The sequence below is a fragment of the Cygnus olor genome, chromosome 5, assembly GCF_009769625.2.
Source record: "Cygnus olor isolate bCygOlo1 chromosome 5, bCygOlo1.pri.v2, whole genome shotgun sequence".
Taxonomy (NCBI): Eukaryota; Metazoa; Chordata; class Aves; order Anseriformes; family Anatidae; genus Cygnus; species Cygnus olor.
Window position 1 is genome coordinate 29,364,449 of NC_049173.1, and position 27,625 is coordinate 29,392,073.

General features: G+C 42.4%; 1 protein-coding gene across 1 annotated transcript in view; it reads right to left on the reverse strand.

Annotated features, from left to right (window-relative positions):
• The window catches only part of OSBPL5 (oxysterol binding protein like 5), a 132,965-nt gene that overhangs the window by 27,061 nt on the left and 78,279 nt on the right, over window positions 1–27,625 (reverse strand). The window contains 5 exon segments of the mRNA XM_040558620.1: window positions 304–475; window positions 9,859–9,943; window positions 15,376–15,579; window positions 17,157–17,258; window positions 17,924–18,004. Of these exon segments, the coding sequence (XP_040414554.1) occupies window positions 304–475; window positions 9,859–9,943; window positions 15,376–15,579; window positions 17,157–17,258; window positions 17,924–18,004 (644 nt within the window).

Genomic DNA, 27,625 nt, shown 5'->3' on the forward strand with positions numbered 1-27,625 from the left:
TGCCAACATCTTCAGAGAGCGTTTTGGTTCAGGAAGGGAATAGAAGAAAATTGTTTATTGTGTGCATGAACACAGCTGAGGTTCCTTCCAGTTTGCGTGCCCAAGCACTAGCTGACAACAGATTCCGTATTCTCCAAAGCCATAGGTTAGTAATGGATGCAGCAGAAGAACATATGGGCTATTTTTCAAATAGGTCTCCTTTATGGAGTCTGGCTAGATTACCCTAAAGTTAAAAGGATGCCCAAGTACGAGCCATGCAACACCTCCCTCTCTGTGCTCTAAGAAGCGAGAGCCGCATCTTACTGGAAGAACTCCTGGTCCGAGAGAGGGCTTGAGTGCAAGAGGTTGTTGAGCCCCGCATGCGCTGAATCACTCGAGCAGTTCATTTCTCCATCCTTTCCCTGCTTGGAGGCACTGAGCCGGAAAAGGCTGGAGCAACGCAGGGCAAGTTCCAGAGCATCCAGCCAGCATCGGCCTGTGAAAACAAGGGGCATTATTTAAGGACAGGAAAGGAATAAGACAACTCATGCATTGCTTCTCAGAAGCTTATTACCTGCAAGCAAGCCTGTTATAACTCAGGAAGTCACTGTGTACAATTACTTATGTTTTATTTTTCATATACATTAATCCCTCGATTATTTTGCCAGAAATAGTTTGTTTTAGTGGCTGCACGAGTGATACATCTGCACGGGTAACTCAGTTCACCCCAACTCCCCCTTCTTCTCGCTGGTATGGGATCGCTGAACTAGAAGCCAGCTTGCGGGTTGCACGTAGGGTGTAGTGTTCCAACAGCAATCACTCCAAACAAGAGCCAGGAGGTCAATACTGCCAGAATGATAAGAGTAGGGGAATGCTTGGCAGGCTGTTTATTTTCCCCGCTCTCTCTGTATTACTTTTCCCTTTCTACATTCCCTACACCAAATCCCTCAGGTAATCAGGGTGGAGCATGAGTTTTTCTTATCTTGCTCTAAAAAATCTGTACCTGAAGGGCCTACTTTGCAAATACAAGAAACTATAAGCATGGCACAAAATGGAGAGAAACCACGGTTCCTGTGCACAGCCTCACTCGACAATCTTAAGGTCTGCACAGGACCCACAGGCAGGCAGCAAATGAAAAGCAAAGGAACTCAAAAAAGAGCCCTGGCTCTTCTTGCAATGATCCACGCACATCCACAAAGCTGTGTGGTAGCATTAAAGGCTAACCATCACAATGCTGGAGCCTCTGTATTCTTGGAAGCACCTGAAAACAGCCTGCTTCTGTAGTTCAGAGTCTTTAATGAGGCCAGGACACCTGCAAATTGGCTGAACATTCAAGAACTGAGGTATCAAGGGAGTTATCCTCTGATTTCTAGCATGTAAAACAGAGCTCTTCATTCACTCCTCAGAATACATTTTGCAATAATTATAAGCGTGCTTGAGAGGCAGGGAAGAAAACAAAGGGATTTTCAGTCAATGGCAAGTGCTACAAACAGGTTCCTCCTGGACCACATCCACTCCTAGGTCCCATCTGGGAAATGCTGACATTACATTCGGTCCTATCACACTCTTAGCATCAAGCATATTTGTAAATCTCACTGGGATCCAGCTGTTCTCTTCGGCAGCACTCCCATTGACTTCGATATGACCAAAATCTGGCTCTATAAGAAGATCAATGAGAATTTAAGAAAATCCAGATCATATCACACAAAGAAGTGTTTATGAATGTGAGTGGCTTTCAGTGCTTACAGTCTTGCACATGCTTTGCAGTCTTTTCAGTACAAAAAAAAGTGCAAAAAAAAGTGCTTTTCAGTACAAAGCTGCAACCAGTAAGAGAGAAAAAACAAAGAAGTTGCAGAATCCCACTTCAACACTGAGCCACAAACACCGCAGAGACCAGTCATTTTCCAATTTCAACCCAGAAATTCCTTCTGCATCAGCTTATGGTTTAATAATAATGCCACACATAATGGTTAATAAAAGATTAGGAAGGTTGAAGGCTGTTGGAATTGATTTCACACTATTTTGTATTTAACGAAGATTCTTGCATTAAGGCTTTACATGCAGATTTATTCCCTTCTCACCATGTGGAGGATTTGCATGGCTAACCCATTAGAGTTAATGACTGCGCTGAGCAAAAATCCACTCTCCCCTGCACATCCCTGCTCCCACTACCCCATCAAGATAAAAACCTGTTTCAGGCTATTCCATACAAGGGAGTACACTACTAATGCTCATCTATCTTCTTTGACTTTCCTCTCTCCTTGTTTTTCTTTTCTTCTCCTTTCCTGTCCATAGATAGTGAGGACTGCACCGTTTGACATTTGGAAAGACTGCAAATGTCAAGATATTTTTATATTCAATGGGCTTGGAGAAGTAGGTGCTGTGTTAGGTACCTTGATTTGCAGCAGCATGAGCACTTTGGAGCAGTAACAGAGGTCAGATCCTCAGCTCTCTGCGGCACTCTGCACACACGCTGTTCTCTTTCAATGGCCACGACAACGCACTGCCTACATCTACGCTTTCTAACAAGGATGACAAGGGTCACCCCCAAGTCTCCCTCAGGCCAGGACCCAGACATTTTCCATCCTGTGCCCCTGCAGCTCCCTCTCCCCGGGGCCGGAGGCACAGCAGGCCAGCCTGATCCCACTGGCACCTCTTCTGCCCCCACACCTGCACTGCCAGGGGTATCTGCTGGTACCAATATGTGCTTATGGGCTTGGCCAAGGCCTCAGTGTCCACCACACTGCCAGAAGCAATTGCTACGTCCCATGTTTAGGTTTTATATCTCTTTAGATAAATTCCAGGAAGTGGTTATGAGTAACTGGAATCATTTTGGAAAACTAATTCAAGGAGCTTAAATTAAAAAATAATAATCAACATTTATTTTAATATTTTAAGGCAGAGACACAAAGTTGCCACTATAGGAACCTGCTGTGCACTAGCAGTCAGCATTACTTCTGCCCCACAGAACATCAGAAATGGCATCAGAGTTTTCCCGTGTATTCACTTCTTACAGAAAGCGAATTCAAGGGATGCCCAAGCTAAGAAACAGACCTTCAGCCATCAGGTGGTGCTGTGAGTCCAACTAAATACATGCCACAAAAAAACAGACATAAAATATACGATTTCCTCTGAAAATAAAAGGTTATGTTCTCTGGTCATGTTACTGCAAGTCAACACGGTGTTAATTGCAGCATACACCATAAAATGATACCCTGTAAATTTCAGGGATTGTGCACAAGATAAACCCGTTTCATTGCTACAGGCCTACATGAAATGTTTTTACATTTGAGTGATTTTGCTATTGAGTAATATTCATCTTTATTGTGAAAATTATATGAAAATTCTAGCACTCGGATTACTTAATTGCTTACATGACGAGTTTACTCCCTCAGGAATTGCAGAAGGAGAAAAAAGTATGCGGTCACATAATTAAAGGCTGTCATCTATAGTCATGGCAGTCTGCATGAAGGCTTCATGCATACCTTAATTCTTACATTTTCTAATTCTGAGTGGTTGACTCAAGTCATTTTTTTGTATGCAAGATAATTAGATCAGAGAAGGATGCAAAATGTGGGTCCCTTCAGAGATGAATGGCAGCCTGATACGATGCATATAAAGGAACCAAAATAGAGCTGCAAAGGAATTACAGTGGTAGTCTTTTAGAACATTTGAGGTTTTAAAAACTGTAATGTAAAACACTGTGATCAATTATCAGCTGTAATCTTCTATAGATTATGGCTTCAAACAAGCATATATTTAAATTCTGAAGGAAAATGCAAGAGCATACTGGCAGCCTACAGCAGAATCTCCCCATTGGCTTTTAAGGACGTTTTATATCAAATGATATATTACTCTATCCACTGCAATGACACTTTTGAACAATTTCTGCAAAGATTATGTTGCCTTAACATCTGCATTACCTCCTTTTGCCTAGGAGCTAAAAACTAAGTACTCTCCTTCAAACATCATCCCTGAGCTTGACCCTTTCTTTGTATTTAGCACTTTGTCTGCCCAGCCACTCTTGTCTCCCTCCAGGAATGATGGGGAATGAGTGAGACTCTTGGACACAGCTGTTCCTGAAGTGCCACAAGCGGTTGTCCTACCAGAGCACTGGCACTAGCTTGGGTTCCCGTTCTCTTCTGGAGCAGCCTCTCGCCTTGCACTGACCATTGGTTTGAATATCTCTTCCCCTACACCACTTCAGCTAATGATGACCACAAATGCGCATAGTGATGCATTTGGCATATGGCAGATGTCCTAGGAAAGTGGGATGTCAGAGGAACACATCTGCACATCACTTAGCTGTGCTCACTGAAAAAAAAGAAAAAAAAGAAAAAAAGATAAAAAGAAGTATCTCCCCTGAGTAGGTCTTTAACTTTTTTTCTCTGACGTATGTGTTTATAGTAAAATGATGACTGTCATCAGTGACAATTTCAAGAAGGAAACTCTTTGGAAAATCTCCTAAACACAGCTGGGTTCCAAAGTTCCTTCCTTCTTGAAAGGTTTCGGAAAAAAAAAAAAACTAATAAAGGATATGTGTTGCCTTGACTTCTCAAAAACAAAGCCTAACATACATCCCACATATGTTTTGAAACCTTCTGTACGCTCTCGCTAGGCCTTTTGGCTCAGCAGACTGGAAAAGCACCCTGCAGTCCTTTGAGATGGTTCCCGCGGTATAGCTGTGCAGAAGGGAATCACTGCTGCTCCTTGCAGGACGCTTCCTGCGTCCGCAGGGTACTGCTGGCACCACGCGGAAACCAGGAGGCTGCAAGGCTGAATAGGAACAAGCACGCACTTGCACCAACTCTTTTTTTTCCTGGACAAAAGGAACTACTAAAACCAAGTGACAAAAACCACTTCTCCACCTTGGAAAAAAAGAAAAACAATCCAAACATCCAAAGGTTGCTTATGCTACTAAACCAGGCTTGGTTCAAGGAATTCCTTCAAGGAATAACTTGAGTATGTCCCAGTCTTCAAGTAGATCTTAAATTACAACAATATCCCACAGAAACAAAACAAAACAAAACAAAAACAGACAGTATTGGAAACATAAAGCTGTTCAGTTTTGGAATTCCTTACAGTTACCATCGTTTCACCTAGAACAACTCATAATTTGATGTGCCAAGTCTATCTGCCACACTTTTCAGCAGTGGAAGCCACCCAATGTTCTCTCAGCACTCACCAGTAACATGAGTACGCATGAGATGGATTCATATCATGGCACATGAAATCTCAGTCCAGGACTAAACTTTTTTCTCCATAGTTACAGAACAGCTGCGATTAATCTCTTGCCAATTAAGACTTCAAAAGCCTCACACCTAGTAACCATACATTTCTCCAGACAGGCATCACTAAGGGAATATTATTCTTCTTGAATTATTAAAGTCATCCAGCTTTTGGCCTCATGCCTCACACCTGCAAGACAGATGCTTTTCAAAATCAGCCTGAAGTAGACTGCCACCTGGAAACGATGAATTCTTGCTCAAGTGCACACAAATCACGAACGATGAGGAAGACTTAGATTTGGTTTAGCCAGTGAACATTAAGGTCACCGTTTTCAGCTGACTGCTTCTTATTTTGTGGTACCACTTGGGTGCCCCACCTGTATGATTTTTTACACTTGGGCTGTCAAAATGCAGGGATGTGATCCCTCCATTAGCTGCAGGTGCAATGTACGCAGCAAGCTATTGAAAGTCAGCTTGCAAATGTCTGGATTGTAAACTGCCATGAAAGGTCTAAGGAATATGAAGGGCAGACACAAAGCTAAAGAGACAACAACTATTTTTTTCCAGCACTGCCAGGATCCAGTGGTGTATTTCATTGTGAAGATAATTTCAAATTGCAGTCTTCCTCTTGGTTCATTGCTTCTATGTATGGCCCTTATTTCAGTAATGTAATTTACTCCCCAGATCAGAGCACCTGTTTTGAGGGAAGGGCGAAGTGCCTAGCAAAAACTAAAGAAACAATGACAGTGCAAACCAGGCACAGCTCCATCCACACCAGGCTAACCAAAGCATGCCTGGAGGAGGGACGGACATAAGCAACTAAATAAGTGTGGTTTACAATCCCACTGTCAAGCCTTTAACCCTTGGTAATCTGCTGCTTTGAGCTCCCCTGGTAGCCCCCCCTTTGGTGACAGTGCCCATGGCAAAGTGGAGAGCTGCGCTACGAAATACGAGTGGGTGTAGGACTGGTTTGGGGATCTCAGGGACAGCCCCAGAATGGTCTGGGCAAGAAGCTCAGGACAGGTTTCAGCTACTAATTCTAAGCCATTCATCACAAATCTGAAATGCATACACAGTCACTGGTTTGGAAAAAGCAATTTTCTTTTCTGAAACTGCTAAGAAAGAGACCCCATGCTTGTGCAGGCTGAGCCTTGTAGGCTGATTTGACCTTCCAGATGTCTTTAAAACACATCACAAAGTAGACTGCTGCTGAGGTCTGTGAACGTGAAATTTACTGTATCTTGGCAGTGGTTCTGCAGGCTGTCCAGAAGTCAGGACCTTAAATCCTACCAACAGTCTGTCACAGATGGTACAGCAGAGGGGAAAAAAGGGATTCTGAAATGCTGAGAGAAAAAGTAGGCCATGTAGCTGCTGATCATGATATAGTTGCCCGGATAGCAGAACTGTACATCTAACATATGCTGTAACTCAATATTCCCCAGCAAGTTGGAGGCCTCCATGAATTACTGTTAAATTCACCAAATGCTCTGTGGTTCATTTTCCACTATTAACATGGGAGACTGCGTTAAAATGAATGTGGCCAGGACATCTCCTCAGAGACGCTGTAGATTCACACAACACCGCATCTCGGGGGAGATGTGAACATACTACAAATACAGCTACATTCTGCAAGGGAACAGATTCTGCCTGCCCCATTACTTGCTTAGCTTGTTCATCTTCATCTCCTGTCTCTCTTGACCATAACTGCATCCTCTACAGTGTCCAGCACACTAAGAAATGAAATAAACTCAAGCACACCTTCCTCAATGCCCGTTCACAACAGGTAAACCAAATATTCTACAATCATTTCAGTAGTGTCTCCTGGGCTTAAAATCAATTTGCATTAATTACGAGTACAAACCTTAAATTGCTGCATTTTATACAGATTTCTTCAAACGCAACAGTTTCTATTCTTTGTGTCCTTGCCTGCCTATGTTTTACACTACACTGATGTGTGTACCATTTCCAAGTCACTGATCTCAGAGAGTGACACCCATGTGTTTGGCTACTTGTCAGCATGTCTACACTGCTCGTGGAGCCAAGAACCCCGAACTGCTCCCATGGAGCCCAGCTAGTGAACAAAAGGAGCGTAGCACAGTAACCATGCTAGGACAGCTCTTGGGTTTGGGAGTTCTTCTTCACTATTCTCTGCAGACTCTCATCCTTCCCTTATTGCAGAAGGTACAGACACTTCTCACAGCTCACTGACCTCAGCTGTGAACTCAAATACTCTAATTCAGCTGAAAGTTACACCATGTTTCATGCTAATATTTCTGGTGCAATGTTACATCACAAATTTTTTTGTGAAGTTCATAGCCAAACGGATAGATCCCAAAGCTTCCCATGTCAGCTGTCACGGTCACCTCCTTGGATTAATTCTCAGAATCTACTAAGCCATAATGTGCCTGTTCCAAATCTCTGCAGATGGATCTAGGGCATTGTTAGTGCTGTTCACAACATATACTGTTTCATCCTTAACCAAAGGTCCCAGCTACTACCCACAAACAGATTTGTGATATTTGACTGAGAGGCTTCTCAGTCCCTTCTTCCTCTGATCACGGTAGCTTTCCATCTAACTATACAACCTTACTGTAGAGAAGCAGCAAATTAAATGAAAAAGCGATTCTACTTTGACCTGCCTGGTCTCTGTCTGCTTCCCAAGAATCTTGGCCAATATTTTAGCTTTAAAAATAAGTTCCACTAAGTCACTATTTTAAGCTCTTATGATACCACTGACATAATAATTCACTGGGCAGAAAGCTTCCCACAGGCCTTTAAATATTGAAAATGCTCATGTGCCAGACATGGTCCCTTTTGTGCTTTTCCAGCATTACAGTGTATGACCCAGTTGGAGAGATCACAGACAGAAAAATCTTACCTCTGATGATCTCTTGGGAACTATAGCTAGCTTGGGAGCTTCATGGCTGAGGGTAGTTAGAACAAATCTAAAGCTATTCTACTCCACATAACTGCTCTATGACACTCATCATAAAAAGAAAGATTAGAAGTTCAGCCACAAGTCTCTTTGCCAGGCTGGCTTTAACATTTAATCATTAGGTTTCCCCCAGAATTAAAGTTTTCATTTAGAAGACAGTTAAAATGCCACAAGAAAATGACATTATCAGACAGCAATTTTTCTTGAATGCATGCAATGTCTACATTGCTCTCTTTGTGCATTTTCTAATTAAGTTAATGGAAAGGCGAGTTACATCAATCTCTAAACAACTAGTAATTTAGAAAATCTGGATTGTCAGACAGTTAATGAAGTTACTCAGTTGCCTAAGAACCCTGTAGAACTCTTCTATATATCTGTTCAGCAGGCTGTCTGTCTAACCAGGGTTTGAAATGCCTGTAATTGATCAGCTCTGCCTCAAAGGCATTTTTTTTCCCCAAGAGACTATTGTATCAATCTAATCCTCTCAAGACAGGTGATATTTGGAGCCATGTAAAATCTTGCATGCCTTTACACAAATAATCTGCGCTGTTCCATAAGCTGCAAAAGTGTAAAAAAATAAATGTGCTTCTACAGCTCTATACAAGTTCCACTTATATCATTTCACTGTATTGGCAGCTGCAAGCAGCTTTCACTGTCGAGATGGTCTATCTCACTGTGAACAGCTCTCTTTACACAGCCGCAGGAAGAACAGCATGCCAAGCCTGCAATGGAAGCAGCTTTCCCCCTGTTCTAAGTGCCATGTTAAAGCTGCATTTGGCGTCTTCAAAGTCCCATTTGCAGCCTTTAGGAATTTATGAAACTTACCAGCAGCATTTTCCTTCTAAAGCCCACTGTGCTCCATAAACAATTGTCGTGTCCCTAAAGTCAGTCTAGATGAAACCTGAATGAGCACGTGGGCTACTTGGGCACCCCGGTGTGATAGGTGAAAAACATCCATAAAACAACAGTCTGGGTTAATGTGCTATGGCAAAAGAAAATTACAGTAGTCTGAAGGTCAAATGAAATGAAAACATTATTTTAATCTTCTTATCTGCTTATAAATCACTGATATTTTAGGTCTGCTAAAGTCATTTAGAGAGATTTCACATAGCAAGCTGGCATGCTTGTTATCTATTGACCTGAATTTCCCTTCCATAATTTTCTGAATTCCCAGAACTGTATATTACAGGAGGAGTCACCAGGGTCTGTCTGGGCCTGCTACAGCATTAGCCCCAGTACGGCAAATTTACAGAATTCTGGTGGTTGAGAGGCATCTATCAACAGTTCTTCAGTATGGCTATGCCTTTTTCCTCCAGCAGGTCCCTACCTAGTCTAAAACTTAGACAGAAAACCCACTAAATTCTCTGCTAAACTGAAGAAAGATATAAGCCCCCTCTCATCCTAATTTCAGGATGAAATCCTTTCATCCTCTAGTATTTACTGACTTAGTGTTTTTTCCCTCATCTACAAGCCTAGATCCTTCCACACACATGTCCAGAAAGGTGGCTTTCAGTGAGGAATATGAAATTTGCCTATAGCCTGCCCGACCTATTCTGAGCCACGCTAATGGGCATCATCTCGAACTGGGTGAGCTGTTACTTGTTCCTTTATGTGTCACATTTTTTTTGCATCAACCTACTTTCTTCTGCAGTCTTGAAGTCCACACTAAATATTCACACTGGTTACTGGAGAAAGCAAAGGAAGACTAAAACTTACCATCTGATTCAGAGGCTGCTCTGAAAATCAAGTAGCTGCTGGGAAGAGGCTGGGTGATTGAACCAACGTTTTCTCCTTTCGGGCCCTGGAAATGAACACAGACAAAAAGAAATAAGTCACTGAAGATGCAGTGGCCGTTCAATGTCTTTCTACCCTTCCTGGGCAGAGTGTGTATGTTTGTGATAGTCAAAAAAAAGGAAGGAGCAGATGGAGTAATTTAGAGAGATTCATTAGTAATCATGACATTGCTGCTCCAAAGCAGCAATGAGCTCTGATGTTAATTGGGCTTAGCCTAACCCTTGCTCAGCTCCCAAATTACCCTGTTTATTCACATCCTCAGAAATGGAGAAATTTCATTCCTGTAGCTTGGGACAAAGACAGTCAAATATTTGCCATTAGCGGAAGGAAGGAAGGAAGGAAGGAAGGAGGAAGGAAGGAAGGGAGGGAGGGAGGAAAGGGGAAACTCCATCCAAAACCTTGTCTGTGGGGAGCAGACCCCACTGCAGGAAAGGAGAAGGCAGGGAAAACCACAGGCTGGGGACCAAATGTTTCCCATCTCAGATACATGTTTCTGGGTTGCAGCCCTTCACTTCTACATCTAGACACTTTGAGAACCTTTACACTGGGGTGCCTGGGGCGACAGCTGCTTCAGAGAAACTGGGAACAAAACCAGGCTTCGCTTGTTTGTTGCCTTTAGTTTAGGAGCTGTAGCAAAAAAGATTATAGTGTCTTGTAAACATCCCACCAGAATCCCTTCAGCTTGACTCTCCAGAAATGATTCACAGGGAGACAGAGTACATCTTGAATTAGGCACTTATTTGAGCAGAACCACATGCCTTGATCTCCTCCCTGTTTTCTCTTCTTGAGCTCCAGCAGCTGTGAAGAAGGAGCTTTTCCTCTGCCCAGTGTGCACAGCTTCACAGTCTCCATTGTACGTGCTTTAAGTCACAATATGCTTGAAATAAGAGAGTCCCTTGCATTTCCGAAGTCACCCACCCTCCTCCAGTTCCTTCTCTTCCTCGCCTTGTAAGACACAACATGAAAGCGGATCAAATATGTCGACATTTCAGAAACACATACAGAGCAGAAAACATCACCAATACCCACATGTCCACTAACCTAACCGCAGGGTGGAACAAGCGGTTTTCTCCAGAAGTTCTCAAATACACATTTACTTTAGTTTCTAGAGAATACCACACACAATACTTAAAATCTGTAGGGAAATGTCTGCAGTTTGAGTATGGCTCTCCTCTCTTGCATGTCCCTTTACAGTATCCCATCCTGCTCCTTGAGAAGACTTCTTCCCAGTAATAGTGAAAGCAGTGAAACTGTGACTGCTACTGAAAATTGCTCCTGTATACAAGTGTCTAGTAGTTAAATGGTGGTTTCATCTGGATTTCTGTTTTCGAGTTCCACCCAGGAAGCCAAAACTTGGAAAGGGTGAAGAGTGAAAGCATATGACACACATCAAATTGTATCTGAGTCTATGTCACAAAGCTGTAGTGCTGAGAAGACAACAGTCTCCAGTCTAGCTTCTTGTCTCTATATCCACAGGGTTCTTCTGCTGCCAGGAGAAATTGGGATCCTTGTTATTCACTTATTTCTCTGCTCCTCTCTCCCACAAGAGGCTCAGGGTCCACAAAATTAAGACTGTTTGAAGGCTTAATAGTCAGGACCAGCAAAGCTGGGATTTGATTAGTGATCCAGAGCAGAACAGCATTATCAGCGACATTAATGCAATCAGGCAGCATTCCCGATGGCATTCTTCCTTTCACTAGCTTGCAGCTGAACAGGACATTCAAGAACTGTTGGTAACACCATTAGTTGTGTTTTCAGTGCGGAGCAAGATATTTGTTTTGTTGGAGGAAAACCCCCACAACCAAATGGTACAGATACAACAAACCAATATTAAAAAAAAGCCCGGGGGTGGGATGGGTTGTCATGAAAGGATGGGGTAGCACAAGGTTTTAACAGACATTTAGGCATGTGGATAAATACAAGGAGCAGCTAAGTCGTTTTATCAAGGAAACATATTTCACGGTAAGGCATGCTCATACATGGAGGGGCTGTTTCCCACAGAAAGAAAAGGAGAAGAAGAAAGGAGAGAAGGCCATAAAAATAAAGTCAACATCTCCACAAAGTAAATGAGGTTCTGTATCTGCACAGAGGAGATAATGATGCTTTCTGTCTCCCAGCCTTTGAGCTTTGTGCCTGTTTTGAGTTTAGACTCTAAACCTTCATGACAATGACTGTCTCTCACTAAATGTGAATGTTATCCCTGCTATATGGGGACCTGGAGCTCAGCTCAGACTCTAGATGGTAAAGCTAAAAAAGGGTCATCTTCAGACCATTCCTGTTTATACATTTGATTTGAGTCTCAAAGGCACTGACAAACAGCGGGTGTTCAGGCTTTGAACACTGGAGTGGACTTGCCGTTACAGCACAGGAAGACAGCTCATCTTGGAGAGTCATAAAACAAAGCTTAAAATGGGGAGGAGCCCCTTTCATTAACAGTGCTATGGATAACTGCAATAATAAATATAAAAGTAATTGTTATAGTATGGCGGACAACAAACGACTGTAAAAGAAGTAGCACAAGTCCATTACTAGAACTTCTTTCTTTAAAGGAATGACTCGAAGCTCTTAAAATCAACTAAATTAAAGTTATATATATTTCCAGATTCAGCGGGTCTGATCCCAACTAATTTACCAACTTAAATACACACCAGAACAAGATGTAGTCAATAAAAGCCTTCCCACACCATGCTGTTCAGCTAGCTCCCAAGCAAGCTCAAAGGGAAATACAAACTATTCTAGGATATTTATTTGGGACTGCCGGGCAAAACCTGCCTGTTGATAGCCATACATTGCCTCTGCGAAGAAAGAGGACAGATGCCTGCACCACACACTAATTCCTAGGTTGGCATCCCCCTGCCTCTAGAAACCAGAAAGCTTTATAAGAAAAAAAGTTCCTTGGTTCATATATTTAAATGTCAACTATAAGCATAGTCTTATATCTTGCCTACCTACCACATGAAAGGCACCCCAAAATTTCATCCTGCTCTAGCTGAAGTTAAATAATTGCAAATCGAATTTAATTGGCTAGCATGACTGTAAATGCCTAGGGCAGTGCTCAGTCCAGATATCTGGCCCAGGGCTGAAACCCACAGTTAGATCCAAACACCTGCAGAGCACCCAGGATAACATGTACAAAGGTGCTCGTTACCTTGAAGTAGCTGGAAGTCCACTAGTGAGAGTCAAAACCAGACCATCAACTGTACTGTGGAAAACCCTTGAAAATTTCACAAGCCATTTTAGCCGGAAGTGAAAGTTGTTTAGCCAGATCTTATTTCTATCACGATGGACAGTAACTTGGGCTTCTTGTCTAAGCTCAGGCTAATCTATATTTCATGAGAAATAGTCTTTCTTTGCACAGTTACACATAACCAATTTAGATTAGTCAATTCTGCTCCAGTTGCTTTAAAAGAAGGCCGTGAAATGACATAAAACAAAACAGTATTTTTAGCAGCTTCAGCCTTAAAGTGCTGTCAGAGTGCAGACAACTTCTTTGACATCAGGCAGTTCTGGTGGATTTTTTCTTGATGTATATTTTAGTGTTCACCTTGTGGCTGGAAGCATCTGTCACACAACAATCCCAGCTAACTCAGGTTTCAGGAAATATCTTACTATGCAGCTTGAACATAGCTTTCTAAACATCTATCTCAGGTGACTTAGAATATTACTCTGACTTAAAACTCAAATCTCTCAGGACTTCCTCTAGTACAGAAACATTTTCAGAGATACATTCCTTTCATATTTAATATATTAATTCTTATTTCTGTCATATACTTTTCTCAAGAGACACAAGAATTAGATACACATATACACACAAATACATATACATATTGATAAAAACTGCTCTTTCTTTTGGATGGTTTATACCAAGGGAAGGTCATACTGGCATAACACGACACTTCAAATCTGGCAGTGACACTATTTTTCACTACCTGACTGCTTTTGATTCTGCTTTTTCCCTACCTCTCCTGACTGTGCTTTTCAGAAGAATTCAGTTGACCTGTCATTTCACAGGGAATATTTTTGTTGATGGACAGCAAAAGATTGACAGCCTTCTTGAATGCGTGCTCTGAATAAACAAGCAACAAAACTCTGAAAGCTGAATAAGAAGCAAGGTTGCAATAAAACTTTTGGGATATAAAGCTAAAACAATGCATCTGGGCACAGATTAGAGCTGAATGAAAAGAGCAGCTCTTACCTCTGGTTGTTGAACTTCATTTTAATTCTCTCCTCTTACCCTATTAAAAATTGCAAGACTTTTTATACTGATTGTATAGCTGTGTTTAAAACTGTTTAATTAACTGGAGGGATAAGCAGGAGTGAGGTTTCTCAATCTGTTCCCAGGAATTCCCCTCCATTTTGTTAGACCTTCCGATGCCAAAGACAAATTCTGTCATCACTCTTGCATGAATCTTTCCAAGCAGACTTTGCTGACCACCTTGCAGCAAAGCAGTACCTTGTAAACCTTGTTTGCACTGGTGATGTCTCTTAGAGAATCTGTCTTCAACAATTCTGCTGAGTCGATATTTTAAAGGGGAAAAAAGAGCTCAATATAAGTTGAGTTCTGTCACTTCAGGGTATCCAACAGATGTTGCTCTCAGCGCTTCCGAGGAAGTACTGGGGTCTTCCTCTTTGCTCACAGGCATTCATATTTTGTTTTCTTTTTTTGCTTTCTGCCTAATCTTAAAGGGAAGAAGAAAAAGAAATCCAGCTTTTCATAACTAGCAGAGAGTTACTTCAAGAAGGGTGAGAAACTACTAATCATCTATGTTACAGGGAGATCCAGAGGCCACTGCTGGAGCTTATGTACATACAGCCTCTGAGTAACAACAGCCTGAAGAAGAAGGACTCGAAGGAGAGAAAGTCTTCCTACTTCCATTTCAAAGAAGAGAAAACTACGACAATGCATCCAAAGTCACACTTCTGTGTAACAGTCAGGGCTTGAGCAGTCCACCAAGTTCCAAGTCCATCACTAACAAACCCAAACCTCAGACATCAGGGGAAAAAAAAAAGACATTGTGGTCATATCATTCATCCTTTTTTTTTTGTCACTTTGCCAGCCCTTTTCCAGTGTTGTGCAAAGCAGTGCTGTACATCCTTGTCTCTGGGAAGTCATTTAGTTGGGTCTGTTCCTCCTCTATTTTTAAAGATCTAGGCCATGGCTTGATACAGCTTCTGCACTAATGCATTCCCCCTTCCCTCAGTTTACGCATACACCTATATATCAAGAATGATACATATGTATAACCATAATGCACTGTGTTCCTTTGATGTCATATCACAACTAGGCTTCAGCATCATCTTTTTACGCAGCCAATTCACCATCACTAACAGCAACCAAATAACTGAGAATCTACATACCGACAACGCTAGATAAATCTAGCTAGTGCTCAGACACTTTGGTGACCAAGAAGAGCTTGTTCAGCTCATCAGGGTTGTTACCTTTACAGCCCAGATTGACTGATCCAAAGGATGAAAAAGTTTAAAACAGAAGCCATCCTTTTTGGAGGGTCTCTCGATCAGCTCACAAGAATGGAGCAAGATTGTCCCAACCCACTGTCCGATCTTTGGCGTCTTATAAATCAGCAGCACTCCCGGTTTCAGAACACACCACAGCTTGGTCCAACTCTTCAGAGTCCCACGAATCTGGAGGGAGGAAGGGAAAGAAAAAATGTTACCCTTATGTTGCTCCTTAAAACAAAACCAACATTTATTCAGTATTTATTCAGTATTTCCAGTACCCATTTCTCCCACAGCTGCACTGAGATACACTTCCTTACACAAGGATACACTGCATTGTCTAAACAGTCTTGGGGATCTCATACCAAAAGGCCCAGACCACACAATCTGGCTATCAGTCCAGTCTTCACATTTTTATTCTGGCTTGGTGTTTGCAGCTTGCTTAATTTTTTTAGGCAACCAGCACTGCTGGCCGATGTAGAGTGATTTGTAATAATCACGGAGGACATGTGAATTAGGATACTGCATAGAAATATATTATAGCTCATCTAACTGGACTTCAGAGTCATTTTAATAATGTTCAGCAGAACAGAGCTATTAATGGGTTTTGACAAATACCCCATTTCTTAAATGGGGTACTTGACAGAGAAGTAAACCTTCTCCAGCTGGTTTACTTCTCTGTCAAGCTCAATGCATATTCTTCTCTTTGTATAGAAGACATTAGATCTGATAGAATGTATTAAAGGTAACAGCTTTAGTAGTGAGAAGTTTCTCAGTAAGGTTAGGTTTTGCCTAAGGTCTTCTCATCTCCAACATATATAGGCTGAACCTCAAGTCTTATGTTGCTGTACTGTTTTTGTGGCCAGCATCATTTGTTTCTGAGCTAGATATTTCCATCCACAACTATGCAGCAAGTATTTTGCATTACAAAAAACAGGATTTCTCTGTCATCAACACTGAACACGACTTGAAACATTTTGTTGCCAATCTATTTTCTCAAATAATTGATACACATCTCACTTATCTGGCTTCTGACGATAGAATAATGTGAGAGGTTTTTCACACTGGACAAATACAATTGTATTTTTTCATGAAATCCTTAATTTACTTTATTTCTTAAAGAGCTGTTTGTTTGAAGATGTTTGGAGATAAAGTTTTGCCATTATAAAAGGGGCAACCAATTCATGACCAGTCAAACCAGACTAGATGCCCCTAAATGAGGAGAAAAACACTGGTCGAAGATAGTCTCTTGCAATGTCAATCCACATGTACTTTGCCACATACAAAGTTTCAGGACTTCAATGAGAAGCTGTCACTAGTTGAGTCCTTGCACAAGGAGAAATTACAGTTGTCATCAGGTCCAATATGTTTCGTTCTGCACTGTGGCAATATAAAATCCAACTGTCAATAGAACAAGCTGTATCTGCCCATTTCCAGGCTATTACTCTGTCTATTCCCTCCTCAGTACAAAAACATATCTACAGGAAGAGGTCAACAGACTCTTTCAGAGGAGGAAAGAAAGAAATATCATCACTTCCTTTTGTACTATGCAGTTTTTGAGACCTTGTTCATACTTAAGGACGTGAAACAGACAGACTCATTTAGGTTAAGATGAAAAGTAAACATTCCCCAAATGTAGTTCAAGCTTTACAGCAACATCGACTCAAATTTAGTCTGTCTTCCTTTACTCGGTGCTAGACTCAGCAAGTATTTCTCATTTATTTTTGTCTAGAGTCTCAGAATCAATGGTCTGTATTAAATACCTTCAGCCAGTCTGCTGTGATCACTACACTGGGATCCTTTAGAGCACTGAAGAGTTGTTTGGTAGCTCTTTTCTTCTCCTGTCTGTAGTTTTTTTTTTGTACCTGGTTCAGAACAGAGAAAATATAGCAGCTGTAATCATGGCCTCTTTGGGGGAGGAAAGAACATAATGCATTAAGGACAGCTATGTATAGCACAGCTAGAACTTGACCCAGCACGGGCTCCCCAGAAATGAGCACACAGAGGAACAAAAACATAACAAGAGAGCAGATACTTTCTTGCTTCTGAAGTTCCAATAAACATAATTTAAGTTTGCTTTTCTTTGGGGGAATGGAAAGAGGCTGACTAATGAGTCCTTCCCACCCCTCAAATTAAAGAGAATTAATATTAAATCTAATTTCATCCAAACCAGATTATTTACACTTTTGGTTTGGGAGACAAAGCAAGCGTTCAAGCAATAATTTACTCAGATTGCCTAGGCATATTCCTCCCAACAAGGCCAATGAAGCATTACAGTCTTCTTGAGGTGCCTTATGGCTCTGGAGCATATGAACAGAGCAAAATAATACACAGATCTGCTTGCAATATAATCTAATCCTGTATATAAAGCCCACTAATGCCCTTGGCCTATAATGACTCTTAGAAGAGTCAGAGGCTTCTCTGGGTCTTGGGAAATGACTCAGAGCAGTTCCCAACAGTTTGTTTGAAAGGTACTACTTGTTTTGTAAGTGAAAGTCAGCTGATGCTGACTTGGCTGCTTTGCACATACCTTCAGTGTTTCCTTCTTAGTGGATTTGGCCGTGGGAGACACACACTCTTTGTCAGACCCATTGCAAAGCTTATATTCGATCTAAAAAAAGAGGGAGAGAGGAAATAGGAATGTGTTAACATGAAGATGTTCAAGCTAAGCTCTAATGAAGGGTTGTTTATATCTTCCAGGAATCCATGAAAGAGCGGACTGCAGGCTTCAGCAGAAGTACACTAGATTAGATAGGCTCAGAAATGACATAACTGCAGTGTGCTCTGAATTTCCTTTTTATGTGCTCATAGTTAGTTGGAAAATTCCCCATATTTTTCGTATTTCTCCCAAGTTGACATTAATTTTTGTTAAAAACAAAACAATTCCCCTATTCTTATTCCTAACTTTGAAAACTACTCATGTCTTTTCAAATCTTAAATCATTTCAATTACTGGAATAAAAAATATAAAAGCTGGTAGAGATCCTTCAGAACTAGACTTGATATTGGTAATGACATTGTCCTGGCTGAAATGTTCAGGAACATAGTGGGCAAGAAATGACCTAATCATGTTACAGACAATACAGAAAATCATCATCATCTTGGCCTAGAGAAGCCAGGCACAAAATATATAGTCACTTCAAATCATGTTTGATACTGTCAGTGCTGTTTAAATTCATTTTCAGAGGCTGAAGAGTGATCTCATGTTTGTGCTGATGGGCTGAAAAAATGTTTTACTTTGTTAGACATGGTCACAATATTACTCTTCCCAAACCAATGTACACTTAGCGAGTGCAACTCTCTGGAACCCGCCTCACAACTACAACCCCTACACTTGGATAGGCACTTGTCCAAACCTGGGGAGGGTTAGTGGCATGAGAATTATGGTGTGGGCTGGTCTCTGCTACCTTCTTAGGTGACCTTGGGGAAGTTACTTTCTCTCTCTGTACTTCTTTTCCTTCCAGCCTTTCATGTTTGGGGTCAGACACTGTCTCTATTTCTTTTGCACAACGGTTTTATGAAAAAGTTCAGTCCTTGGCCGACTTGATTTAATGAGTATGACACAAAAAGGAGCTGTAGTAAGTATAAAATGTAACAAATATAGTTTCCATTTACAAATTTACTGCTATGATGTGAAACAAACCCAGTGGGCTGTCAAACTCTCTCTCCTGTATGTCATGAGTTGATGTAATCGTATGACAGTGCCTTCGGTTTGAGAGACCCACTTTTCTTTTTCCCTCCACACAGAAACCTCTCCAGCTACTATAGCCATGAACCATGCTGAACATCAGTGTCAGCAGGGATGCATTTAATGGTAGCTGGATCAGTCCTTTACACGACTTAGATGAAAACACGCAGATGACTTAGATAAAAACATGCAGATGCTTCACCGTATCGCAGCAAACAGACCATCAATGATGCTTTGGACTGTGGCAGAAGCAAAAGTAGGAGATGAAGGTGTATTCCCAACTGAGAATCTCTAGAGCAAAACTCTTTCTGGATGATGCAAGGTTGGAAATTAGGGCCAGCAAGTGCAACGTGCAGCAGAGCCAGGGTCACTAAAGAACCTGTTACTTGTTCTTACACCCTTATAGTAGTCTTGCACTAAAACCAAAACATGTAACCCTTAAGAATAGAGAAATGAAAACTCTAAGAAGGCACACAGAGACCAGTGAAGCCCCTGATTTGACTGTCCAGTCTACAAGTCCACTTTACATTAAACCCACTCAGGGAAAACACCAGCTCTGGACTTCTGCAAACTACTTCATATTTGTCGTTTTTGTTTTAATTGAAAGGTAAACCAGTCTTCTCTACCTGCAATGCAGTCTGAAGCATATTTTACATTTCTGTGTATGGGACTTCCCTGTAAAACCACAGGATTTGCAGTGAGAACTACTACACAGATAAGATGCCTGAGCAGAGAACTGTGCCCACAGGGTCTTTGTCACATTTCAAAGGGCAGCGGTAGACATTTGAGAGAGACGCTACAAGCTTTTACTTATGAGGAAACATTTCCAAGTGCTTAAATGTCTCTGAGCTAGAATCCTCTGGAATTATTAAGAGATTATGCTTTCATGATTCAAGACGTGTGTCCTCTGAAATTGGTCAGGAGAATTCTCCTCCTTTCTCCCAGTCAGCAGGGAGAATGTCCTGTCCTTGAGATACAATTATGAGCCAACTGTTTATTGGTAATTTCACTCCCTCCAGCCCGAGAGATCAGACACACAGAGAAACACTGCGTACCATCCCTCATTAGCCAGCGTGAGAAGCAGAAAAAGCACAGATGTCTGTGAGATTCTAGGAAATGCTGTTCAGGCGTCTGCAAAGCATCAGGATATAACGAATGTTTTGTGCTTAATGAACAAAAACAAGCTAGTCACTTGTTGTCTAGAGAATTACAACTTAGCACTTAGATATCGGATAAAAATATGCCCCCTAAGCTCACTTGGCTCGAGGAAATCTCCTTGAAGATCAAATCAGAAAAGCTTCCAACAACCGCCACCAACCATGCAAACCTGAGCCCTACACACATTGCTCATGGGCAACCGAAGCTAAGGCAGCCAGAGGCACTGTCACGACTCTGCCAGCCACACCTGCCTCCTGCTTGGAGTCTCTCCGGGTCATGCTAAAAACAGAGTTAAACAACCACACGACTTCAAACCTGGGTGGTTTACACAGACAGACGTTGATTCTGCCTCCTCAGGGGTGCTGGCTCCTAGCTTCATGCCCAGGGCTGCCAGCCGCCAGCTGCTCTGCTGTAAAGCCCCAGTGCACAACAGCGGATGAAGGGATCATCTTCCCTCCTACCACTGCAGTCTTTAGGAGCTCAATAAATACAGTGCAACTCACCCGAAGTCATTACAAACCGGTCTTTCGCTTGGTTAAAGCAGATGGATTAACAGCCTTAGAGGCTGCTGCGGTGGGCTCCTGAACTGCTGCACCATTTCCTTCGGGCACTGCCTCCCCCATGACTGAGCTGTGTCCAGACACGTCAAGTGAAAACACGGCCACTGGGATGGTGCACATGAAGACAGGCTTAAGAACAAATGAGAAAGAAGCAGTAGCTTAAGACCCTCACTGCTTGCATAAGAGTTTCTAGGCATGGGAAAATAAATATCTGTGCTGCCATGTCCCCAAAACAGTGATGAGAACGGTGTATGATGGACAGTGCAGCTCCCCAGGGTGGTTATAAAATGCCAAGCTTTATGAAGGGAGAGAAAATCTTGACTAAACCAAGTCATGTAACTAGGAGGCCGTGGCAAAGCTTTCAGATAGGTGTGACTTGGGACTTCTGTTTTTAGAAATTTGACTGTTCCCTGGGGTGCTTTTTTCAACTGGGCAAACAGATTGCTTCTCCCTGCCAGCTTTGCTTCTTTGTGTGCTGATGAGGATGCGTGATCTCCTGATACTAAAGCGCTCTTAGCTTGCAGGTGATCTCCAGTTCTACAGGGGTGAAAAGCACTGCATCTTGGTTTTTAAAGTTCCTGCCTTTTCATGGGACAGGAATACATACACAGCCCCTCCTGGTTTTCCCAGGTTTAACCTACTAAGTGTCTTGAAATAATATGATTCGTGCTTTTGCATGAAGCTGTCGTATAGTTTTGATTGCACTCATGGTATATATAAGGTTTAGTAATCCAGGCCATCAGCTGTGAAGATCCCAAAACACAGCAGGTCCTTACAAGAGCACTAGGACATGTCAAGAGAGTGTAATGATGGCCTTCTGTCGACATGCCATTCTCAGCCTGGCAGGAAACTACAAGAAGCCTTTTGTCACCACAGCAGTTCTGGTCACGGACAACGGGATAACGCTTGGGCAAGCAATCCTAGTGTGGTCCCTCTGCAACAACACGTGAACAGCATTAACCAGAGAAGAGACTTTATACAATGGGAGTAATTGGTGTCCTTTGTCAAAATGAAAAAGACACTGTAGTATTCTAATGAGAAAGTGTTTTTCTATCTGCTGTTTTCTCCTAAGGCTAGAAGATGGTTAATGTGCCAAAAACTTTTCCAGGGCATGTCACAGCACTTGTGAGGTGTGGAACGTGTTGCCACTCCCAGTTCTCTAACCCAGATCTGTCCTTTCCAGGAGTGAGTGATGACCTTGCAGGGTGATGACAAGATGTACTCCACTCAGAGGCACACTTCTTATCCCTGCTAAGTCTCTGTTGCCTTTCATCTGAGCGTGCAACTCCTGGGATCCTCTGCTGACGTTAGCAGTGAACAATACCCTCAGGCTTCGGCTAGGCTCTGCAAGAAGCACACAGCGCCTCACAACAGCACGCTTCTGCTACAGTGTCTTTTGGTGCCTTCGCTTCCAGGGGGCACCAAGTCATGTCACAGAACAGTGTCATCAACTCTGGTGGGGGGATGCCAGCCCACCATGCCTGGATAATAGCAAGAGGAATATATGGTTTTGTTTAGCACAAACAATCTTGCTGCATGGGATGAACACAAAAATAATGTGTACTGAGAGACAATCAGACAGAATTACTCCAAGTCAGCGTATTTAAATATCATTCTCAAGCTGTGGTCTACATGTTAACAGCAGTGACTGCGTTACAAGTTGCACCTTTTTTCTTCTTTGTATCCAAGTGAGAGACAGACAGACAAAATTGATGGGGAATTTGAAGGCAGAAACAAAAGTAGCTGGGGTCAGAAGTTATGTTTCACAAAAGCAAAACAGTCAGCACGTGGGAGACATGTCCTTGCTCACATGTAACTTCTTCAGTATCTTTCCACTTAAAATTGCTACAGATCTGTATTACTGAAGGAATAAAACAAACGAAATGAAGCTCCTACAATAGTATCAACACTATGGAAAGCTCGATCTAGCAGAAGCGAAAGACTGCTTGCTGTTGTTGTGAGTATTCCACAGATACCTCAACTGTATTTAAACAACTTGCTTTTCGTTTACTATAAGCAATTCTTTTGCAAAATGGTAATTAACAGCTCATCCAAAGCACGTCAGAGTCAGTGAAACGATTCTTACTGATAAACAAGCTTTGGATTAGGGAAGATTACCCTTCAATTAATATAATGGTTTACAGCACATCAAATGATTTTCACCTCATATTTTCTGGGTGCCAGAAAACATTCCTCTTATTTCAACGATGTTACAGAGATACAGTAACTATGTTACAACACTGCCATAGCACAATGATGAGCCTAAACTGAAAAGCCTGTACACATAAATAGCTGAGGTGACAGCAATATCTAGGGAAAATCATCACTGAAAGCCACCTATGGAAGCAACTCAAAATATCAAGCTACACTACTGTTTAGTGGAGTGCTTTGCTCCATTGCACCAGATCATTGTAATTAAAGAAAAGTCACAGGCCTCAGGGGATGGCCATACAATCATCTAAGTGTGCCTTCAGGGGAAGAACATTCTGCAAGTTTAGAATATTTGAAGAACATTTTAGGTGTGATGGAAAGTTGTGGACTGAGAAAGATGCTGTTTCATGACCGTCAGAGTTGTATTTCTAAGCAGAAACCTATAGCAGAGCTTTGCTTTCTCCTCTAGCCATAGCTACTGCTCTTGTTCCTAGGCTGAGTTTAAACAGACGGAGAAGGCGAGCAATGGAAAACAGCTGGACTTTATAATGTAGGGGTGCTCCGCATTTCTAACCTCTCAGTGCAAAGTCCCACCCTCTCCTCTGCAGTTTTCCCAGGATACTCCATCTCTGCTCACCTGCAACCAGCTTCAAAACCCTTTGTGGACCACAGTACCTGAAGAAGCAATGCATTCCTGGACACAGGAGCTGAGCATGAGATGCGATAGAGCCTACTAGCTCCAAAATAATTACATCCACAACATCCACAGCATAAAGTACAGCAATGAAATGTTGGCAAGGGTCCAGTTTGGGTGTAACACCATCTGGAAGGGCCAAGCTCTCCTCTAAAGCTGTGCTGAGCACACACAGGGGATGTTTCCCTCCTGGGCCCCTCGCAGCTGATTCCTGCAGCTTCTGGATCTCTCTGACAACTGATTCCTTGGTTTGCTGGCATTGGGAGAGCAGAGGTAAAAGTACACTTGCAGGTTGTCAGAGGTGTGAATGGTCTTTTGTGATAGTCCCAAATGCAGCTGGAATTAACTTCGAGGTTAAAAGCATGTTTCAATGAACTAAAAGGATGAGCCTGAGACAGCATGGGGTTTGCAGCTTGCTTCTATCAAATCTCAAGTGATTGGTATGAGCTGTTAAAACCACTTTTAAAAAAATAAAATAAAATAAAATTGCAACCACTTAGATTTATATTTCAGATTACAAATTACACAATAAAGTCTTGAACTACTCAGGCATGTGGAAAAACACATTCACAATGAAACAAAGCAATCGAAGCTTTGCCCTCCTATACGTCATAAAACTGTGCACACAACAACCACACTCTACGGTGTGGTAATTTTAGACTTCACTGTGGCATTAGTGTGGGACTGAAATAGTGAGGTACTACTGATAGCCAGCTTTAAAATCCCTTAAAATAAACTTCAATACTTTGTGGGCTCTGCGTGTCTATCAAGAGATGCCAGCTACTTTCTGGACAGTAGAATGAACAGGTAAGCATAGGGAGGGAAAAAAAAGGGAAAATGCACTGCTGCATTTTGCAATAAAAGGTGTCTTAAGGGATGCTAACAATGCTGACTGAGAGCTTGTCATGAGAGAAAGGCATCACCTGCCAATATCAGGCATGTGCTCACTGCACTGCCCAGCTCCAGAGAAGAGCCTGAGGCGTAGAGGCAGTTCTGCCATATTTTCACACCCCTATGAACGCTGGGCACAGACTACAAGACTAAAGGGCTCTAAAAAAATAGGCGCTAATATGAGCAACAATCTGAAATAAATGACCTTTTCTTTGTCGTTAAAATAAGCTGAAAGAGACTCCTCTAAAATGCAATATATAGCTGAACTGTGCCTTAATTTTTTTTTTAATAAAAATAGGAATGAAAGCCACAACAGCCACCAAAAATATATATTACTAAAAGTGCACAAATACTGAAAGCAAATGTTTCCAGCATCCAGCATTTTACTGTCTATACAGACAGAACAATCTGGATATGCTCGCACTTCAGGAAGAGACCAGCAATCCATCTAAGAGTTCAAGTACAGCGAAGTGTGTTCACAAGCCAAAGGTTTATAGAGGTTTTCATGGATATCCTGCTTGATGTCTGCCAACCTGGGAAACCTGCAGCCTGCTCCATCACACGGTGTGGATATGTGTGAAACATGGGACTGTTTCCACGTCACTGATGAAGATGTGAAACAGAAACACCATTCATCTGCGTGGGGAAACAAAAGGACTGCAGGTCAGAGCTGGGAAAGTCCTGAACTCCAGTCTGGGGCTGAATCACTCAGCCAGTTTGCTTTCTTTCTTTCTTACTGGGTGAACAGAGTCCATGAGTACATTGAAATAGCACTGCTGAAGGAACACTGATTTGCAACAGGTCTGTTACATCCACTGTGGCAAACGAAGGCTAAGTATTCGTGCCATGGATCTGTTACCTACTACATTTACTACTGAAGCCATTAATTAAACCTGCACACCCTACGATTCGGTTACTAAAATTATCCCCCCCCGCTAACAGAATCTAAACATGACCCAATTAGCACACACTCTTTTCCTTTGGTTGAAGTAGCTGGAATTGCTATTTATTTTTAAACTGAAATGCCACAACAGATCCTGACATACAGTGCTGAGCATCTGGCAGTAGGTTTCGTTTTACAGCCTTACAGCTGAGTGGACGTGGGAAGTGAAATATTAAGCAAACCAACTTCCACTTTGCCTAAATTTTTGAGGTGCAGACATGTCACAATAGAGACTCCCTGCTGTCACTGACACTGCGAAGCAAGAGAGAAGAAAAGCTCCTTGGCTGGAAGTGAAGAACCAGGCATCAAACACCACAGTAAGGCGAAGCAGCGTGAAGTGAGAACACAGGCGCTACCGCAGAGGTCCAGTGAGGGTAGAAGTCGCTGAAGTCAGCCTCTGAATCAAATGCCCTGTACCCTGGCAGAACATTCAGGCATGAAAGAAAAAGCTAGCTCTGACCATTTGGTAGCCAAAGTAATTGCCTGCAACACTGGAAGTCAGTAGGTGATTTGAAGTTTGGGGCTTTGGTGTCTTACCATCCTTTTTTTGTTGTTGTTTATTAGTGGTTTCAGAAGAATTTTGACTATCCCCAAGCTAAAGTCTTTGGTTGGTTAAAGCAAAGCTAGTGTGCAGGGTTAGCCTCCCGCTTGCTTGACTTCCCACTCTGACGCAGCTGTTCTGTGCTGCATACTTTCCTTCACTGCTCCTCAACCACTGCTCTTGCTGCCATTGTCCAGGAGAGACCCACCGATGCCTCCCAGGTGCACACAAAGCATGGTGGAAATCTAGGCGGGCACCACATTTTCCAAGGGCGCCTCTCAAAAACATACCTGTAAGAGACTACACAGCAAGGCAGGCGCTGAGGCTGGGAAAACACAGCTTGGCCTTGCTCTCTCCCAGACAGCTCTCAGAAGTACATTGTACTCTCGTGTTGTCCTGCATCTCAGAAACCAAACTTCCATTCAATAGCATTTGGTGCTCTGAGCTGTCCTGTGGCTTGGCTGACCAACATCACATCAGAAATTAAAGGAAAAGTCCTCCTCCTTTACACTCCTAAGTCCCTGTGAATTTACACCACTCCTTGTAAAGCGTGCAAAACATCCGGCCTTCAAACAAAGCCCAGGACGCCATCCTTTGTCCTCTGGCTTCTCCACTGCCAGGATAAGTCAGCAGCAGGGTTCCCATCAGGAACGTGCCCCAGAAAAAAACAAAACCAAGGTTGGTTTGCATCTTGTCAGGGTCCCAGCAAAAGCAGAGGACATGCACACAAGCCCTTGCTCTACACTCCCAAAGCTCCTCTTGTCACTGGAACCCCGTGCTGACCTCTGCCAGGGCATCCCTGCAGAACAGCCTGCAAGCTCCAACAAGCACAGCCAAATGTGTTTGAAGATGCAGAGTCTGTTTCCATGTATTATAAGAAATCACTTGTCTCCAGATGCTTCCTTCGTGTTACATTTTCATTTCAGCTGGTGTCATTTGCATTTTATAGCTTCATAGTTGAATAAATTTAGTTAAAAATTTATTAACAGGCCTTGCTGCTATTTCTTGTTACCCTCCAGAAACATGTCAGGGAGCTGCAGCCAAAAAGCCTGCACATGCATCTCAAAGCCAGATCTAATTTAAAAGGTCAATTCCATCTCTACAGGAAGTCAAACCCAGGCACGCAATAAGTCTAGATGTAGAGCCAGGTCTTGAACACCCAGATCCAGAGTCTTTAGATCCAGTTTCACCTCTCCATAATAGCTTGGATGGAAATGCTGTGTTCAGGATGTCTGGGTTAATGTGTGTTCCTCTCCTGCTACACCAGTTCTCAGAGCTCTCAGCCAGGATTTCAACTTGCAGTTTCAGATGCCATGCAATACATTAAATATTACAGCTTTCTGTTCCAAACAATTAAGCTTTATGATGGCCTTGCTGGTCAAGAACAGCAGGAGACACCCCTGCTGACAACATCAAGCTTTCAACCATAATTATTCATATCTAATTACACTGCCAAATGAGGCCCAAATACCAGGGTTCTGCTGTAGTAGGTGCTATTAAGTCAGAGGAAAAAGTGGGGCTTCTCTAGGTCATCCCCACCATCCTGAAATGCTCCTTTTCTTTCTCTCAAAACATGCACACACGGTTCCTGCAGAAACGAAGGGAGA